At 30.9% G+C, this 21,755-nt stretch overlaps 2 protein-coding genes across 3 annotated transcripts; one reads left to right on the forward strand and one right to left on the reverse strand.

Annotated features, from left to right (window-relative positions):
- The first annotated feature begins 893 nt into the window (after positions 1-893).
- LOC114423053 (NAC domain-containing protein 75-like) lies at positions 894-6,406 on the forward strand. Of its 2 annotated transcripts, XM_028389660.1 has the most exons (7): positions 900-1,148; positions 1,559-1,846; positions 2,202-2,379; positions 2,851-3,446; positions 3,962-4,234; positions 4,994-5,086; positions 5,732-6,406. In XM_028389660.1, exons 2-7 carry the CDS (start codon positions 1,721-1,723, stop codon positions 5,819-5,821), a joined length of 1,356 nt encoding a protein of 451 aa, XP_028245461.1. In that variant the 5' UTR covers positions 900-1,148; positions 1,559-1,720; the 3' UTR covers positions 5,822-6,406. The 2 variants fall into 2 exon arrangements, with proteins under 2 accessions (XP_028245462.1, XP_028245461.1); XM_028389661.1 differs by having other exon boundaries at positions 894-1,846; positions 5,000-5,086.
- A 5,093-nt stretch (positions 6,407-11,499) lies between these two features.
- LOC114421137 (putative dual specificity protein phosphatase DSP8) lies at positions 11,500-13,612 on the reverse strand. The gene is made up of 7 exons (XM_028386948.1): positions 13,462-13,612; positions 13,167-13,384; positions 12,885-13,007; positions 12,576-12,669; positions 12,355-12,437; positions 12,182-12,271; positions 11,500-12,042 (listed from the first exon to the last, which is right to left on the reverse strand). Exons 2-7 carry the CDS (start codon positions 13,362-13,364, stop codon positions 11,782-11,784), a joined length of 849 nt encoding a protein of 282 aa, XP_028242749.1. The 5' UTR covers positions 13,365-13,384; positions 13,462-13,612; the 3' UTR covers positions 11,500-11,781.
- Positions 13,613-21,755: the final 8,143 nt, after the last annotated feature.

Consider the following 21,755-nt stretch of genomic DNA (forward strand, 5'->3'; position numbering starts at 1 on the left):
ATTGGCTGCTTCTAGTCCAAGCTAGTTTCATATATGTTATTAACTTATGGGCTTTATTGATGATATATATGTTTATGCATGTTTTATATAACATAAATTGAAGTAATTAATTAGAAGAGAAGGTGGTGGTCCATCAAGTACGTTTGCTCATTTTCCTTGATTATCAAGCAAGCTCCTAACCCATCTCTCTTTCTCTCGCTACAAAACATTCATGGCAAAAGCATCATGATCTTCCCGCACTCCACCTCAAAACCCATGTGGGTTTCTATCATCCCTTTTCCCGTATTTTTATCCTGGTGTCTGATCACTCTCTATCTCTATCTCTATCACAACATATCTATAAAAAATTTGGCTTTATTAATCTCTGACGACATTAATCTGTTATATTCTAGGCTTTGCGACACTGACACGTATTTAGAGAAAGTGAGATTTTTCCTGTAACCTTGTAAAACTCTAACCAAAAAACAGAAAGTGAGTTTTCACGTTCAGAGGGGTTAAACTGTAACCATTGATATAAAAAACCATAGCATTATTAAAGTACTTATTCATAATCTGTTAAGTAGAGTTTTTTTTATTAGGGTTTTTTCTTTTTCCTTTTGAGTTTAATATAGACATATATTGCAGGGGTAATTAACTATAATAAAAAATATTATTTAAAAGTTGATAAATTTATATATAATGTGTATGACGAATATTTGTGATTGGACAAAAGTATGATTTTTTTTTTACCTTTTTAATACGTATATTAGTTTTTCTTTTTTTTTTTGGTTGCACTGTAATTTTCCGTGATTAATAACAGCTGTGTGGTCGTTTATTTCTTTATTGCTTTTGCAGTCAAGGCTGAAAGAAAGGTGTAGGCCGTAGTGTGGCTACAGTATATTAGGATGAACATGTAAGTAAGATAGAGGAGAGAGCTGTTTTAGTTAGAAAAAAAAAAAACAAACCGGGTTTTCTTGCTTTCTCTCTCTTTCTTTTTCTCTCATAAACCGCCTACATACATGCGGTTCATAAATCAGCAAAGCCTTAAAGTTGCTGTGTGTGGTTGAAGAAGACAACTTTTCCTTTATTATTTATTTTTTCTCACTGAGCTTCAGTTAAAGTAGCTATCTAGCTAGAGGGAATTCTGCTGTTTTCCATGGTTAAAGCAGGTTTATAGCTCAATCGTATTCGAACAGTTTTCTTGTTTCCTCCTTTGTCTTCACACTCTCATCCTTATGTTCTGCACAATTTATTGCTATGGATTTGATTTTTTTCCCTGAAATAGCTAGCCTCATCATATCCTTGAGAAACAATATTTTCAATTTTTTTTTCCTTTTGTCTATACTCAAGGTTTTTATTTTCTTATTCTTTGTTTAGTGTTTATATGTTGGTATTCTTCAGCTAGTTTCTGAATTATATTGAATATCATCGCCTGATCAACCATCTATTTCTCGATGGCTAATTCATACACTTGTGAAAGCCAAATCCCACTTCTTATTATTAATTGTTTTTATTTTCTCTTTCAAGTCAGTGACTATGATTGTAACATGCCATCCAATTTCTTCTCTTAATCTTTTAGGAAAGTTTTTGTTTTGATCTCAATCAAGCTCCTGTTATATACAAGAGAGAGAGAGAGAGAGAGAGAGAGATGCTGTGTTTCCACAGTGAGAGAAATCCAATTGAAGGCCTCATAAGATTTCATCAAGAGGAATAGCAATTATAGCATCATATCTATATATCCATGAACAAGATCGGCAACTTGAGTTGTGTTAGGAGCTCTGATCTCATAGATGCCAAGCTTGAAGAGCATCAACTGTGTGGATCCAAACAGTGCCCCGGTTGTGGTCACAAATTTGAAGGGAAGCCGGTACGGAAAAAGAAAAAAAAAAATCTCAGTAATATTCTTGCCTTCAACGAAAAGCCTTTGACAATATGAAGAAGAATCAAACGACAAAAGAATACCATATTCACATGTTTACGGCTGGTCTACCATTAATTGGACTAGTTCAATTAATTTAATGCTGTACATGCATGTATATCGGTATCCCTTTTCTCAGTTACATATTAGTTAGCCTTAGCCTATTACTAAAGTTATTGCATATATGTTAAAGTTTATCGTCTTCTTTCTTTAATTTCTTTCTCTCTCTTATATAAACTCTTCTTCTTATCTCTCGATCGCTTTTGCTTTCTTGTTTTAATTTGAATTTCAATGGGACCGGCAGGACTGGCTAGGTCTACCAGCGGGAGTAAAGTTTGATCCAACAGACCAAGAACTCATAGAACACCTTGAAGCCAAAGTAGAGGCAAAGAATATGAAATCACACCCTCTCATAGATGAGTTCATTCCCACTATTGAAGGAGAAGATGGGATTTGTTACACCCATCCTGAGAAACTTCCAGGTTGAGATATATTGAAATATGATAAAGAAAAAGTCTTACCAATACAGATTTTTCAAAGTACAGTTTTTCTAATACGTTTTCTATTAGTAGTTAACATTTATTAGAAATTATAAAATGATGAGTAAAACTCATTCAATTAAGAATGAGATTACGTACACCTGTATTTTTTTTAATAAATTTTAAGTAATGACAAAAAATTTATTTAAATGGGTATTTTTTTTTACATCAGTTTAAATGAGTATGTTAAAAATTAAAATATTAACATTTCTCAATAGCAAAATAGAAATAGCCTCTAACTCTCACTTTTCCACTCAGGATGTTTAGAGTGTGAGTACATAAAAGTTCATTTTATTTAACCGTAGAAAATCTGGCTTGAAAATTGTGCAGAACTTAGATACTTATTAGTCAAAAGGGGTTTTGTGTTACATGTAGTTCACCTAAGTTGAGCTAACTTTGAATTTGGTTTTTCAGGAGTGACAAGAGATGGCTTAAGCAGACACTTCTTCCACAGGCCATCAAAGGCATACACAACAGGAACGCGAAAGAGGAGAAAGATTCAAAACGAATGCGACTTGCAAGGGGGGGAAACCCGGTGGCACAAGACAGGTAAGACAAGACCAGTGATGGTGAATGGCAAACAAAAGGGTTGCAAGAAGATTCTAGTCCTCTACACCAACTTCGGCAAGAACAGAAAACCTGAAAAGACCAACTGGGTGATGCACCAGTACCATCTGGGTCAGTACGAGGAAGAGAGAGAAGGAGAGCTTGTGGTGTCAAAGATATTCTACCAGACACAACCGAGGCAATGCAATTGGTCAGATAGAAGTGCCACAACCGGTGAAGGAAGTGGAGAACAACAATCTAACAACAACAACAACAATAATGGAAGAAGAGACAGTGGAAGTGGGACTTGTTCTTCTTCTAAGGAAATTAATGTTACTCACAGAGATGAAATGTCTGCTGTTGTTGGGGTCCCTCCCATAACAACCTTCAACACTGCCTTGGATATTCAACAACTAAAATCCGACCATTTTGGCTTCATCCCATTCAGAAAAGGCTTCGATGAGGTACAAACATTTTTATCTTAATTTATAGCCAACACTTTCTGCTTAAGAGCAATTAATGAACATCATGTTTCACTTTCACTTACATTACATGCAGATATTGTGTGAGTCAGATTTATTCTTTTTACTCTCGTTTAAAAATGACTCTCTTACTATATATATAATTTCCCTGATTTGAACATAAGTTTGGTAGACATGAAAGGGTTATAGGGAAGGCGTTGACATAACCATTGCTTGCATAAACCGCATAAATAAAATTGAATGGACCTGGCCTGATAATAAATCAGCGTCAGCCAACCACCGCCTTGTTTATTACCCACCTTAAAAAGGTAACTTTACATGTTATTAAATTATTGATGACTGAATTCCGGTCACATGCATGCATGTTAATAGTTAGAGCTATGCAGAGAGTCTCAAAAAGATGAGAAGTTGAAAAGACTAGCTACTAGCTAGTTCGATCAACCATTTGGTGATTGATTGTTTAGAATATATGATGATGATGATGATGACCATTGCAGGTTGGAATAGGAGAAGCTTGCACAGCAAGAGAAGTGCAAGCATCAGGGTCATGCGATGAAGTGCATGAACGGCATGCAGTACATCATCATCAACAACAACAGCAAAATCAGCATGCGCAGCAACAAATTGCAACCACAGCCTCCCATATCAGTAGGCCTTCGCTTCCAATCTCCACCATCATCTCTCCTCCACCCCTTCACCATGCATCCATCATCCTAGACGACAACTCGTACCATGTCTCCAGAATAATGCTCCAAAATGAAAATTTCCAGGTAAATCATCTACCAAACTACACTTCATTATTGGTTGCTGATAATATTTTCCTGGGTAAATCCCCACATTGGTTTTTGAAATTGTAAATGTCATTTTTCACTTTAGTTTTGACTTTACAAAACTTTTATTTTAGTCTTTATTTTATATATAAAAAGAAATATTATTCACTTTAGTATTTAATGACATTAAAAAATGTAGTTAAAACGGTTAGAGAGAATGATATTTTGTAAAATCAAGTAATAAAATGAAGTTAGGGAACTGTCGCATACAATTTTAGTAGTAATGGTTTACTCATTTTTCGATTTCCTTTAATTTTCATGATCTAAATATAGATAATACTAAATAATAGAGACTGAATAAGAAAAAGGTGTCGGTAGACTTACTCAATTCACATTGGCAAAGATGAAATGATTTTATTAGGAAGAATTAATGTTACTTACCATATTGTATATATATAGCACATGCTCATAAACATTAGGGAAAAAGAAATTAAAGTTGGGGTAGTGCAAACAAAGGAGCACTAAATAAAAGTGCTGAATTAAGTCCAAAATAGACTATTTTGCATGGAATGGTGCAAGAGGCTGATTCATTAACTGAGGAATCTTTTATAAGTGCTTGCTAAATTACGAGCATGAAACTGTCTTTTCACTTTTGGAATGCTGTTCAAACATGACGATTGAGATGCGGTCTTTGAATTTTATTGTTGTCTTTTTAAATGAATTAATGTATATATATATATATATATATCCACATGGCAGCAACAGCAGCAACAACATTATAAACTTGGAGGAAGGTCTGCGTCTGGTTTGGAGGAACTCATCATGGGTTGCACTTCAACTGATATCAAAGCGGTAATTAAGAACCTTTTGACTCTGAAATATATGAACTTTGTTGCTATAATGGACTAGGAAACAGAAAAAGAGGGCCAATAAGAATAAATATTGGAAAAATTTTTTTGTCAAACTAAAGAGTGATATATAGGAGAAGAGAGAAAAACATGTAATAACATGATGGCCGGATTTGATAAAGAGAAATAGAAAAAGTATTTTCATAATGATTAAGGAATATAAAAAGTACTAGTTTTAATATAGGTAAATAATTAAAAGAAATATAATGAAAACAATTTTCATTATTTTTATTTTAATTGCAGCCGAATAGCCTTCATCTTTTTCTCTTTATTTTACTTTATGCTGTTCTTATCATGTTTGCATATCTGAACAGTAGAATATCTTTCTTTATTACACCATAGAAAAACTTCTGTTAACATCTTCTCCCATTGAAACACTCCTAATGTTGAATATTTTTTGAAAATTTTAATCTCTTTGAAAAGTGACTTAAAATATCTTTTATATTTTCATTCCTGACCTTATTATTAGGTTACAAATGCTCAATGGCTTTTGACTATATATATGAGATGGAAAAGGAAGAGGCAATCAATTTCCATTTAACAAAACAAACCCTAATTAATCTTTTCAATAACTGCAATTTCCTTGCAGGAGTCATCTATTGCAAACCCACAAGCTGAATGGTTGAAGTACTCTTCTTATTGGCCAGACCCTGCCAACATGCAGGATCATCGTGAGTAGGAGGAGACAACAAAAAATAGAGAATATATAAGACGAAAAAAACCACAAACAAGACAACATCATCGTCGTCATCATTAATGCTTCAACAAAAAGCCAAGTAATCAGATCCATGGTTTGCTCATTTTCTTTCTTTTTCCAATGGTGCAAGTTTGTGATAAGCTTCGGTGGCTCTCAGAGGAACTATATATATAACTGTGTGCAACGGAACAAATTGGAAAGAAAGGGAAAAGAAAACAAAAAAGAAAAGAAATCCAAGCAAAGCTGCTCTCACCTCTGACACATATGGTGAGGGAGAACGACCAAAGGCACAAAGTTAAATGCATCCTGCTAGCTGCACAAAAATCATCACTAATATGATTACAGTATCATTCTCTCTTGCTTATTATATTTCATATTATTTTATTATTTTAAGATGTTTGTATTAGTTCACTTTTCCTATTTTTTACACAAGAAATATACCAGTGAGATTGAGCAAACTTAGGACCACCTTGTTGCCCGTGCTGCATAGTGAATTAGCTAGTGTTCTGTAGTTTATGATAAGATGAGGTGAGATTTTTACATTAAACCAATTCAGTATATCGTTTGATCTAGAATCTTGTACACCAAACAATTCAGATATTTTTCATTCGACAAGCAATTTTAAATTTTACTACATAAAATTAATTTGAACCATTGACGTAAATCCCATAAAACATGATTTTCTCATATATATATATATATATATATATATATATTCTTCTCCTAAATTATGTACTGTAAAGTAATTGTTTGTCGTCGGGTCACTTTCTACGTACTGCTTTCCACATTTTTTAAAGGCTAGAGAGGAATCATATAACTTTTGCTTTCTCTTTTAGAATTTATTATCGAGAACTTTAGGGGGAACCTCAAGCTAGATAGCGCTGTAAGATTTCCAAGGACCAAGGTTATGTTACTCGTGTCGTGGCCTTCATTCAGAATTCAAATTGTTGGTCCTGTCATAAAATACAGCAGGTAGATGCTCATTTTGGTTTGTTTGCATGGAAATTAAAATTAATTTCATTTTTATTATCAAAAATTTCTTATCTTCAGAATTTATTATGAAATATATGTATACAATTAATTCAGTATTTGATTTTCCAATTTGAATTAATGCTATGTATCAGCTAAGTAGTTAAGTGTTATGTTTAAAATTAATGGAATAAATACATATAACTCCATTCCCCTAAGTGATCATCTTGAAAATTTGTGTATACAATTTATTACTGTTAAAATCTGTTTAGTCCTTTCTTTGTAAAATTGATTACGAATTAAAAATTAAGGGCTTATATTTTATTATATACAAAGACAATAAGGTTTGAATACAAATTATGCAAAAAAAATTACAATTAGGCTGATTCTAGTGGGTTATTAATTTAAGAAAAGCATGAAATTGCTTATTTTAAATAAAAACAATTTTAGATAAACACGCCATAAAATTATTTATTTTATTTTAAAAAATAAGTTTAAGAAAACTATTCTTATATTTATATATATATATATATATAACCGTAAAAATAAAGTGATCGAGATACATAAACAAAAAAAAAACATAAACTATATATTGCCATTTATATATGCTTCATATTATTTTTTAAGGAATTTTATTAGAGTAGAAAGAATTCCCTTACCCATAAACATATATGCATATATGCTAGATTACTCTTTATGCGTTAAGTAGTAGTCTAGTCGAGTGCAGTACTTCACGTAATAAATATATAGAGGATGGATGCAACGAATTAAAATAATTTGTATGTCCAGTCATGCATTCACATCTATGCATGCTTTCTTTGCGCCACGACCATATATATCATATATGTAAAGAAATCTTGCAGTAAATATCACTGCTTCCTTGGAGCTTTTACTTGTGCTGATGTCTGCCTAACAAAAAGAAAATTTACTTTAGGAGATGAGTCTCAAGAAAATCTTTTAGTTTTGATGGGTCCCTTAAACTGACGAAAGAGTACTCTGTGTTTCAAGTTTGAACCGCAGCGTATACACAAAAAACGCACAATCTTTTTTTTTTTTCTTCTCCCTTCATGTTTTAAATTGCACATACCACTTATGAAAATTCTTAATCAACTTCTGCCAATTAATGATTTCGCGAAGCTGCATGTTACTTTCTAAAGGCATGTACGTACGACTTTTGTGCCTGTCATATTTAGGGAATTAAGGACAGGGAATTCAGTTTCTTATTGAATATCTTGAGCTTTAGACATTATAAATATATATAGAGAGAGAGAGAGAGAGTAGAGGCTCTCTCTTATTTGGTTTTTCAGAAAGACACATCTTTATTGCTTTATCCTGAGTTGGATTCGAGCTTTTCCTGCGGTATTAATTATTAGAGTAAAGATGTGCTTATCTCATCTTAGAGAGAGAAAGAGAGAGAGTAACATGTTAATGCTTTAAACTTAAAGGGACATGCATGCAATAAAGCTAAACTGAAGGTGAAAGAAAGGGTAATTTCATAGTAGTTTCTGAAGGGAATAAAGACGGGATTAAATAGAGAATGAGAAGACAAGAATAAACTTTTTCGGTTCTTTTATTCCTGTACTCTTTTTAAGTAACTGCGTACCATACCTAAACTCCTAGCTACCCATACTTTCTCTCAGAATTATATATAGGAGAGAAAAAGACAATCCACTGGCCACTATAATTATATATCTCATTTTATTTACACTTAAATATATATATGTGTGTGTGTGTGATGTCGTGTGAAAGATACGATACCTATATAGCTTTGGATCTCTTACAATCAAATGCTAGGAGAATCTTTAAACTATTGTTCTTAGATTGATGTTCTATTAAAAATAAACAACAATTAATAAAAAGAGAGGATGAGTTTAGACGAAATTAACAAGCTAGATAAAGTATCTGTTTTCATATGATCTATAATTTAAAATTTAAAGAAGATATAAAAAGGTGATATTCAGTTCTTTCTCTTTATGGAAGATTTTGGATGCTTTTGAAAGGAGCATATATGGAGAGAGTATAAGTGTACTACCAATGTTATGGTTTCTTGGTATGCCTTAGATTTGGTCCCGTAAAGAAGTCGCAGGAGGAATGGTGGTAGTGCAAGGACGAATATAACGGCATGCTCTTATCGACCTTTTTCAGATTCTTCCACACAGATCACCCCACCAATTGGTTTTTCAATTTTGTGCTTCATTCTCCTGTACAGATGTTGAATCGAACGTATATTGTTAAGCCATTTTAGAAACTGTGCTGCCCCCGTCCAGCCTACTTAGATTCGTCTGTAAGCAAAAAAAGTTAATATGTTAATATTACTAAGTCCAATTATTTGTTATTTGGCCATAACCCCAACGTCCTTTATGATTCGAGAAACATTGGATTATGAACATAATTCTTTAATAACAAATATAGCAAATCAATGAATTGGCTTAATACTATGGGCACCTGTCACACATTTTAATCTATGACAAATTCAGAAAGTCAGCATTCTCAGGAACGACCTAATATATCCCTCACTCACTCAGGGGACCTCAACAGGAAACCAGTACTCAGGGAAATAGTCCACTCCTTAATAATTGTGTAATCTTGTAAAATTCTCATGATTAATGCTTATTTTGGTTAGTACAACGAAGGATATTTAGGGTTTTTTGTTAGAACAAAGGGATAAATACTATATTGAATTTGTCTTTGATATTTAATTGATTAATAACTACTTGAGTTAAAAGCTTTTATCATTACTGTGAGACTTGTTGTGTTGTGTTCTATTTTGTATTTTTATTCTTTTCTCTTGGAAATCACTTAATGAAATTCATCTCTTCCTTCCTCCCACAACTTTTTAGTTCAAATTATAATAAATTTGGAATTTAGTACTAAGATTTAATGGGAATAATATCCATTCACAATGCTCTTGCCAAAATTTTCCTGTCCGTATTGCATAAAAGAAAAATCCTCTTTTAAAATGAATTTATTTTTTAAATCAACCAGTAAGAATATATTCACTTTAAAATTTAAATAGCAGAAAGTGTATCATAATAGTTTGTTTGTATGGGTCTCAATCGAGTTTCACCAACGATAATTTTTTTCCTTTTATTTAGTGCATGTCTAGTTTAATGTTTCACAATATTGGACCCACGGGCTAAGCAAGCAATCGTAGCTTCTGGGTTTTTTGCTCCCTTTAAATGTGTATCATAATTTGTGTTTCAAAGATCTTAACAGTTAGTTTTGCCACATAACGTGTACTCTATTGGGAAAAGGTATAATCAAATATGTACATAGTAATCTAATACCTTGAGGTATTTTAGAAAGAAAAAAAACTTATTTTATGACCCAAAAAACCAACATTTTTTCACCTAGTGGGATAAGGGCATAAGGCTTTGTTGTTGTTATTGTATTGTATAGAAAAAAATTTGGTATAAAACAGGAACAAGTTACACAAAGAAAATTAACATTAGGCCTTATTGTTCAAGTGCGACTTGTTTTTGTTTGTTCGCATATCCCTAATAGTAATTCTTCTTGTACCAAAACTAAGATCTTGCACCTTTCTGTTTGTTTTATGTTTCTAAAAATAATATTTTAGGCCCAAATTAGCGCAGGTAAATGCATGGTTTGCAGCGAATGGTAAGATTCACACTGCCCACTAATCCAGAATATAAATTCTTCTCGCTGTTCATGAGAACTTTGTTTAGTTATCCTTCTTTCATGAATCTACCTCCCAATCCCAGTGAAACGTGGAATCATTTAGAAGAGAGGTTTAAATATTCAGTGTTGAACCTTTTGGAGATGCTGATGCCTGAAGGATATACTCCATTCCACATACGTGTGGCTATAATACTCGGGTGTCTTGTCATTTGCTTAAAATGGTGGGTTGTCAATTTTTGGAATGAAATATATATTTGACTGAATTTAAATTTTATACAATTTCGATTTAAAAGACATAATCAACTAATTAAAAATGACCATAAATATTTAGATTCAAATTTTCATCTACAAGCTTACTTTTGAAAGTAACCCAACATGCCACCAAAGTAAGTTTACTGTCCAAATTAAATTTAGTGCTCCAAAAACAAAAAACAAAAAACGAAAAAATCAAACATGCCATAGCAATGTGCAAGCATGAGTAGTTTCCTAACAAAAAAGAGAATGAAAAAAAAGTTTTAAACATTTTCACAATCATTCCAAGCAGAGACACGAGGGTAAATTAAGGGGCAGCAACCAATTGACATATTGACCATTGAGCAACAACATTAGCAAGTATTAATTACTTCACAGATTTCAGGCTCGATTGTAGAAGCCAGCTGTTTAACCGTTTTCTTTATTATTATTTGGTTCAATCCAACTTAATCAGCCACTAGTCCAGATCAAGCGTTGATTTAAATCGTAGGTATAACTAAACCAGTCAAACACAGCCAAAAACAATGGAAGAGTGGCATAAAACACTATAACTAGAATTTGATTTCAAACTATTGACTCTTCTTGACTCGAGAATTTATACAAGTTTAAAATGTTTACTAAATTTATCCATGAGAGTTTAATTGAGAATTAACTCTTTTTCTCTATCTAGAATTGAAAAACTCTTTTGAGAGTCAATGGGTTAACTCTAGAGAGTTTGACAACAATGCTGCAGAGTATTCGGCCTACAAATTAGGTAGGTGAATCGGCTATGGTTTAGTATCAGTAACGACAAGTAATCATTAGGTCATCATCTGATCTCACATAAATAATGCTTTATAACCTGCACGAGGATTCCATTGGATTAACAAACATTCAAAAGGAAAATATATGTACAAGAAACTACAACATGTTCCTCTTAATCTGTAACACAACATTGGAGAAACCTAATCTCCTATGTTTCTTTCTATGCATCCTCTCTTCATGTAACACAATTGTACCGACTTTGGGAAATTATCAAACTTCACTTATTTTCATCGTCATCTTCTGTACAAGCCACCTGCTTGACAGCAAATCAAGCTGGCTCAGCAAGCACGTGACTCAGAAACTGGCAGCCGCCTGGTCATTGGTACACTACTACCAGATACTTTTAAGGATGCAAACAGGCAAGATAATCTTGCAATCATGGGCTTAGTCTTCGGCATTTTAGGAACAATCGCCAGTTCCATCCCAGCATCACATGTGCTATGATAGCCTTCAAGATCAGCTTTGGTTATAAGTACTGCATCCCCAGAGGGGGAGTATGGCAAAGGAGAAGGCCTTCGCTTGTTATAGTTTTGAACAGCCTGCTTACAACACAAGCAACAATTAAAAAATCCAAATGCCGAGGAAAGAAATAATTACCAAAAAAAAGTACTACAGTAGCTGCATTGAATCAGTAGCCTTGTAGAAGGAAGGGGACACACAAAAATGATTTGGTTATACCTTCCACTGTGATGGTGCTAGTAGCACTCTAGGTCTTCGAGACCGAACATATTCCAGTGCAGCAGCAGGTGTCATGTGCTTATATTCAACCTGAAAAACATAAGTATGGAAAACATTCAGCACCTTCAAGCCTTCAATGATGCCACAACTCAATCATAAAGATCATCAATTACCATATAACAAAGCACAATTGTTGTACTCCTCCCCCGCCCAGCTTTACAGTGAACATAAGTAGTTTTGCCGCAAGTTGCATTCTCTGCCATAATACAAAGGAAATACACACACGACTATATTTCACCACCAACAACCAAAAAATTACAAAGAACCACAATGACTGATGCATTTAACCCCCTTCCCCACTTTCCCGAAATTAAATTGAAAAGAAAACACCCACGATGAATGAACTGCACAGCCCGGTTAATATCCACGAATGAGGGGGCAAAGAGATAATCCCTGGTGGGAATCACCAAATGATCAATCCCGTGAGCCTGAAACAAATCAAGCAAACAAACCAAGATATCATCAATGGTTATTTCTCCTAAAACAAATAGGCTAAATATATCGTGAAACTATTTTGCTTATATAGAAATTCATTATTCATGTATCAATTAAACACACAAACATCAGAGATTCGACAAGTTTCCAACTGCACACAAAACGCAAAAAACAGGCATTCCAAAAAAGGAAAGGGGATATGGCTTACATGATACAACGACGATGGCACCAAGGTTTCGTAGGGCTCATTGAGAGTAATCACACCACCCACACCAAGCTTCTTCAAGTGAGGAACGTCTTTGGGGAACGGAACAGCGCCCAGTAACAAAAACTATAAATAACAAACAAAATTTCAATAAAACCCCAATTACGATTCTCGCCTAACAATTATACAACAATTCAAAACAACAAAACCACGATTAATCAAGAACGAAATCAAGTAGGATTGTGTGTGTGTGTGAGAGAGAGAGAGAGAGAGAGAGAGCAAAACCTCGTCAATTTGATCCCACCACCTGAACTCAGCTTCAATCTTGTTACGAAGCACATTATACAAGAGTGTGGGGTAGAACAGGATCCGAGCACCAGCTCCAACCAACGCTCTCTTCGCATCAACGCTCACAATCTGCCTCTCACACTTCTCTTCCTCGTCCCTACTACACTCTCCATCGTCCAATTCCTCGATCTTCATCGCACGCACCAAACTAAACCCTAAAACCGCAACACCGATCCCAATTTTGTTCGGTTAGATACATGAAAAATTGAAGGGAATCGAAAAGCAATCGTACCTTAACGCTGACTTGGAAACGAAGGAAGACGCAAATTAGCGAGAAACACGATCGATGGGAAAAAGAGAAAAGCACAAATTTTGGGGGCCGAGAGTAGTGAAGATGTTCATAAGAAAGAGTGGTAGAGTGTGGAAGGTGCCTTGACTAAAATGCCCTTGCTACTCGACAAAATTGCCCTTCTATTATTGCTGGAAACCAGGCCTAAAGGGTGTGCTTTTTAGTAAGTGTCTTTTATTATTAGATTATTATTCAATGGTCCAAATTCATGAAATGAATTATTAATTATTAATTCCATTCATTTAAGAAATTTAATTTATTTCCATTCATTGAAGAAATTTAATTTATTAATTGTTCTACAATTTACAAAGCATTATCTTCACTCCTTTATGTATAAAACAAATAATTAAATTTTTAATTTTAATTAATAATTTCATAAATTTAAATTTTACTACCTCACCTCATGTCTTTATTATGAAAAAAATAGTTTTACATTCATAATATAAAATGGTTTTACATTATTATTATTTCAAATAAAAAGATTAAATCTAAAATATTTCTTATATTAATTTTATTTTTACAAGTATGGCATTCATCAAAATATATAAACGTGTAAGTGATATCGTCATATTAAGTTTTATTTATTTTTTCAACCGAATCTTATTTAACTTAATTGAATTGGATTAGGTTTACTTTTTTTTTTTACCAACCCATTAAAATTGGATTGAATTACGTTAAATATCAGACAAGACATTAAAAAAATTATCATCTCTTGAAGTTTTGGAAAAAAAACCATCAAACTCAAAAATAATAATAGTAAGGTATTTTTTTTTAAAAAAATTCATTAAATATTATACCATTCATATGTGATAAACAATACTAATGACTAATAAAATTCAATAATGATAAAACATAACATTTATTTAGAATTCAAAATACTTAAGTCAATCATAATCATAAACACATAAAATTATTTTGCAACTCAAAAAAATATAATAATCACTTACGAACAATCTAATTCTAATTCTTTTATAATTATTTAATTTTATGTGGGCTGGCTTAGATTTTGGTGGGATCGAAAACTTTAAACTCTTTTATCTAATCTAGTTGTATTCAGTTTCATTAAATTAAAAGCAATCAAATCCAATCATCTAATTTAACACACAATAATCTATCTAGATTCGGTTAATTAAGACCGATTCATAGGTTGGATCTAACCCATACGAAAAATAGATGAGTGTCTCATACTTTCACTGATATATCTCATAATAAATTAAATATATAAAAAATAGAAAAAATAATACATGTATCAACAAATTTGATCAAGTAAAATAAATTAATATTAATTGTTAAAATCTGAAAATACACACTTTTAATTAAATGTCTTTTTGGATAAAATTACACTAATAAAACAAGAGTTAAAATGTAATTATAAATTATATTTATCAAAATTTATTTATTTTCACCTAACATATTTATTTTTCATGTAATAATGTTAGCTCATGTAAATAGTAAGAAAAAGATAATTATGTAAATAGGAAAAAATTGTAATTAAAATAAGATAAATCAAAAAGAATGATACAACTATGTTAATTACATGTAAGCATGGTTCATAGATGATATCTGAATATTTTTAAATAAGATATTGAGTTTCAATTTTTTTTTAGTATTTATCTAAGACTTAAGTTTTGTGTATAAAAAATATATGATTTGAATAAAAGATTCACTAAAAGTAATTTGTAATTAACAAAATCGTTATAAATAAAATGGATACATAATTTATATCTTTGATGATAAAAAAATATACTATAAATGAATGGGCGAAAAAAAGGTTCTTCGAGAACTGGTACACGTAAAAAGAAAAAACTTTCATTATATAGTTATTAATATAGATAGATATGATAATCAGCAAAACAAAACAACAAAAAAAATACAGATATGATTTCATTATTCTCAAGTTTCTACACGTGACTCGGCTATGTAAATGTATATCACGAATATTATAATAAAATCATTAAATATTGTTCAAAAATAAATAAAATCATTAAATGAAAAGTTATTCAGCAAGTATTTAGCTGCTAAATTGTTAAAAAAACAAACAAAAAACAAGAAGTTATACACACGACAGTGTTTAAGCTAAAATGTAATTTGGGTTCTCTTTTTTTTTTAATTGATGATTTTAATTTTTATATTTTTTAATTAAGATATTTTATTCTTATTTCTAAAAAATTTATGGTTTTAATCTCTTATTTTTTAACTGAGACATTTTATTTCATACTTTTTAAAAATTATGAGTTTTAATTTATATGATTAATTTTAAACATTGATGTATGTATTTCGTAAATATTAACTAATGCATATTTATTTATTATTTATATGAATTATTTAATTGTTAACAAACTTAATTTATTAAAAAAAATAATATAGTATCAAGTCAAGTTTGAAATTGACCAAAAATATTAAAATTATAAATTTATTAAAAAGTCAAAAATAAAATGTTTCAATTAAAAAATATGAGAATTAAAATTATGAAATTTTTTAAAGTAAATAATAAAATATTTTCATTAAAAAATAAGAGGACTAAAATTATAAATTTAAAAAAATTGTGGACAAAAATTACATTTAAGCATGTATTTATATATGATGGTTATGGTTATTAATATATATTCATAAATATTTATATATATGCCCAATTGTACTTTTACCGGATAAGAGTGATTGATTTTTTTTTTTGTTAGTAACCAAACAAAACAAAAGGAAACTTCATTACCAGGCAGGACAAGGTGACTGGAGTCCCCACAAGATCATCCCGTAAGGAAAAAGAAAAGAAGGATCTTCATCTAATTGAAAAAGTAGCCATTGATTGTTTTGAATATATTGATATGTCTATTTATTAAATAAATATAGTTTTCTTATAATTGATTGTATTTCAAATATAAATTTTAAATTATTATAATTTTATGTTTTTTTTTCAAAATATAATTGGTGAATTTTTAAGATGGAATCTGATTATAATTACCGTCTTGAATTCCTGATTTTGAAGATCAAATTGAGTTCAAGAATTCAATAAGGATGGATCCGATGTCGATAATTAGTTTAAGATCGGTGTAATTCAAATGTTGGCAATCAATCTAATATTTATAATTGAAAAAATATCTTAGAATACCAAGAGTGCAGAGATTTATTCTTTTTATAGAAAGAGATCGAGATGGGAAAAGAACACTCATTTATTATTATTATTTTCTTTTATGCAGGGATGTGTTGTGCTATATTATTGTTTTTGTCCATAAATGAATGCTAATATGCAATGATGTGAAAAAGAACACTCATTTATTATTATTATTATTATTTATTCAGAAAAAAATATGCAATGATGTACAACAATAATTAACATGATAAGTGAGACCAAAATAAATTTTAAAAGAATTTTTTTTACCGTTGAACATTTTTATTAACATAAGATAATTTTTTTACTTTATAAATACAAGGGCCAAGGACTATAATTTTAAACTATGCATCCAACTACTACTTGATACTTGAAATAAATGCCTGACAACTTAAGTTCGATCATTATTATTATCATTATACATTAAACAAATTTGACAACATTGATTTCGTCCATATTATTTCCTAGTAACAACACAAACTAGTAACATTGCAAAGCTATTATACGAGGCTTTTCTTTTATTCATGTACGGGGCTTTGATAAATAGGAATGGTAGAAACAGACTATTTATAGTTAAGAAACACTAACGATAATGCTTTTTAGTATTTATAGCAAATAAATACCGGTCACAAAAAGGAGTAAATATCACCTCTAGATTGTTGAAAATGATATAAATTGTGTTGAAAGAATGGGAAAAAAAAGTTTGCATTTTGGAACTTTAGGTTTTTGCGGGTTAGTTAATTTAAACACTTATTTAGTAACATCACAAAAGAAGCAGCAAAGGGAATTGCTAGTTAATTATCCATTGACTCGTGAATGAATTAATAATTTCATTGACTATTGTCGTTTTTGGGATATGTTGGATTTGTTGCTTTATTGGCTATTGTGTTAAAATTTAAAATAAATGTAGGTATATTTAGGCTATCTCAATTAGAAAATTAAATGAAAGAATGAAGTCTTATTTGTCCATTTTCTTTAAAGAATTGGCCAAAGCCGAAAACACGCAAAATTTTTAAAATATTTGAGTCTATCCAGAATGATAATTAGGTTTAGGGTCAATCAATACAACCTACATGTACTAACCATCACATACCTTACCCAAACCTCAGCTAAACCAAAATCCCAAATGGTCAGTTGTGGGCCTAATTTGTGGGTGATCAATTTTCAGTTGCCTGAGCCTTTTGAGCCCAAAATTGACATAATCAATCACAGTCCAACCTTATAATGCGGTGGTTTGTTTAATTTGTTTTGTTAAAAAATATTTATTTTAATAAAATAAGTAATCCTTTTCTCAATATGTTTGTTTAATCTTTTTTTATTTCATATAAGAAGTCTTCCGTTTATTTTAAGAAATAAATCCTATTTATTTATTAGAAAATCATTTTCTTTAAAATATTTATTTTAAAATTATTTTTTTAAGTTTAAACAAATTCATCCAATAAAGATTTTTTTATTACCAAGACATTTGTGAAAGTATTTATGGATGACTAATATTCTTTGAGAAACCTAGTTGATTGATTAAAGTGAGTGTCACCTCCCATGAAGGTAAGGTTGACAAATAACCCTCAACACCTTTACGAATAAGAAACTTATGATTTCTATACGAGCGAATGATATAAGTTGTGAGTAGATATAAAGTAGAAAGTAAAACTTAAAATGAAGGAACAATGTTTGTTCTCTCCATGGCAAGAGAAAAAATAATGATAAAATCTCTGTAATAAATAAAAGAATAATGATAAAGTAAAATAGAGAAGTTAACCAAAGTTATTAGAGTTTAAATCTTGGTTAGAGCTTAAATATTAGAAAATTTGTTGGAGAGAAGAGAGTGATAGTGCGAGGTACACTATAGTCTATATTTGCATAGTAAAACTTGAGAAGATAATTTAATGTGAATAAGAATAGCAAAGAGATTGAAATTTTTAAACTTAATAATGAATTCTAATTTATATTTCTGCTAGTGAATTCTAATTTATATAATGAGGCGGATGGTATTTGAGACAATATATATATAAATAACCCATTGAAAATAATTTGTGGATAAAAGGTTATTGTTTTCTCTGCACAGCTACACTATCAATTTCCTCTTCACGTCCTAATCCTACAATCAAAGGTGGACGTACGTTCTGAGGGGGTCGCCCCACCCCCCCCCCCCCCCCCCCCCCCGATTTTTTGAAACTTTTTATATTTTAATATTTAATTAATTAATTAATTTATTCGTATAAATATATTATTTATTTATTTTTTGGTAAATTATTTTATTCCTTTTTTATAGTATTGATTACAAAATAATGATATTTTCCCTCTTTTTTTAGATAAATATTATTTTTTTAGTGTTCATAATTCAAATAATTACATTTTTTTAAAACAAAATATTTGATTTTATTTATTTGCTTTATTAATATCTTTTCCTTTTATAATGTATTATTATTATTTTAAAATTAAAAATATTTGCATTGATTATAATTGATTTGAGAAATTAAATGTTATTCATAATTAATATTTTTCCATGAGATAAACTTATACTATATAAGAAAATTATAATTAACTTGAATTTTGAAACATATTAATAATTATTACCCATTTTTATTACTATTATTCATATATTATTTTTATTTATTTCTCTTATATATTTCATCATTGTTCTTATCATTGTTAGGTTCCAATTTATTTTTGCCTTCAAGCGTACAAGCCTAACTTTGAATTTATGAATTTAAACATCATTATATAAACTTTGAAAAAAAAACCAAATATTAAGTTGTATATTAGTAAATTGTTGGTATAATTAGTAGTGAATTCAGTACCCTGGTAAGATTTTGAATTAAAATATTATGGATAGAAAAAATATGATTAAGAGAAAAAATTCTATTAAATGTGACTAATTAGATTTTTTAGCAAATATTAATCATCAATAAAATTGAGAAATATTTTATATTAATAACATAATATAACAATAAAAAATATTAAGCTGTACAATACATTCTTTGAAATTAATTTTAGTATATTATGGAATTTTTTATATAAAATAAATAATTAATATAAAGTATTGTTATAAAGATTATATTTGGGCCTGATTTCTTTTGATGGGTCCACCCCTGCCAACAATGGTACAAATGTTGGACACCAACATTCGGATGAGATAAAGAGAGGAGGGAGTAGTCGTAAAGACCAAGCAAGACAACATTTATGCATTGCAAGCAACTAACCCAAAAAATCTTAGCAAGGATTAAAGGTGGCACATAATTTGTGTTTTTACTTTTTTTTAAAAATGTTTATATGATATTGTTCTCTAGTTAAAATTATAATCTTATTAACCTTTAATGTCCAAATTAGCAAAATAAAACTTTAATTTTGATTGGAACACCAGAACTAACTAAAGTAGTCACTTTCCTCTAATCACACCCATGTTACAATAATTCCAGAAGGTGACCACACCAGTCCTATTCCTATTGGCGATAGCACATGGAATGTGAGGATCTCAAAAGAAAGAATTCAAAGAGGCCAAATATTCTAATGTTACGGTGATTTATTTGCAATAAACAACCCCCGAGACGAGACTTAGCCCGAGTTTGATCTTATTTTTGGAATTGTCACTTTCAGTTTCTCATTTGTTTCCTTCAAGTAAGGTTTAGAATGAATTAACGGATGAATACCTAACTTAAGAAAATGCATTAGACTCGTCCTACGTCGGGTGGGTTGGTAGGTAGCATCATGGTTATATATATAATGTACTGCTATAAGCTTTGGTGGCTATGTTTTAAAAACATAATTTCCTTTTATGTTGTGGAACAATAGGGAAGAGGAATCTTTCTCCTTTGCGATCACCTTTTATTGCTTCTCTTTTCCTCCTTTTTCTTGTAAAGTGGAACAATAGTTCATGACCAGCCATGGAACTTGGAAACTAGCTGTTCCATTAGTGGTCAAAAATCAAAATGGCGTGCGCTCTTCTTCCCTATCCTTTTTCACACCAAGATCACTCTCTCTTTTTCCTTTGTTGGTGCTAAAAATTTTAGTTAGTTAGATTTAGCTCCTCAGTTTTTTTTTAAAAAAATTTTATGACAAGTTTCTTACATGGCTAACAAGATTCGAACTCATATTTTAATAAAATATGAGTATGATGCTTACCCCAATTGGACCATATCAACCTTTGTAGCCAACATCACTTCTCTAATCATTGATTTGTGGACCATTCTCCCATTATTTAGGCAAGGGAATTGAATTGAAACTGCACATCCCACTAACTTTTGTTGAACTGTACGTATTGCAGCCCAATATAGAATTCACAAAAAATATGACTTCAAATACAACACTTTTTGAAAATAGAACGCTATAAACCATGCCCGAATTCCGTTACACCAATAATTAGTTTTGTACCATGTGTCTCAGTGGTTGGGATGTTTTAAGGAGCACGCGCTTGTGAAAGTATTTCGATTATTTTAAGACTTTTCTCTATTAAAAAGTCTTTGATTACATCCTGAAATGTTTGATCGATTATTTTAAGACTACATTATCATTGAAAAGTTAAGAGGTAGAAATTAAGAGACAACTTTTAACGGCCGTTGGCTGGTAACTACCATCTGGCAACCATTAATGGCAACTTGAATTGCCGCTGTTACAAGGACAAATATTTTGTGTGTTTTTTCCTTTGCCTTTTCTCCTTGTTGCTGGTGGAAATCTGAAGGATTCAACCTCTGGAGTGACCTAACTTAACCAAACCTATGTGTATTAATTATGCTATAGGCTCGTAGAGAAGGATTTATGTTGTGCAAATCAAAGAGGACTAGAAAGTAGAAGAGCTCCCAAAGCTGCAGTCAGTAGGCGTCTCTTTCAAGTTTAACCAAGTGTGAAGAAACATTGGTTAGATGACTCGCCCTTACTTCATAATATGTTTTTGAGTAAATTAATTAATTAATACACATGGGTTTAGTTAAATTACGTCCCTCCCAATCTTTATACTCTGCTGTCTAGAGTTAAGCAGCATCAGCTAGCTTTAATTTCTAATGAGAGAAAGTTATAATGTTAACTCAGTGGTGGTTGAAGGGAAAAGGAAAGATGTGATATGTTAAATTCCTCAAACTAACTACTAATATTTACTCATAAAAATAAATACTAATGACTGTAACCAGGCATGTTC

The sequence above is a fragment of the Glycine soja genome, chromosome 8, assembly GCF_004193775.1.
Source record: "Glycine soja cultivar W05 chromosome 8, ASM419377v2, whole genome shotgun sequence".
Classification (NCBI taxonomy): Eukaryota; Viridiplantae; Streptophyta; class Magnoliopsida; order Fabales; family Fabaceae; genus Glycine; species Glycine soja.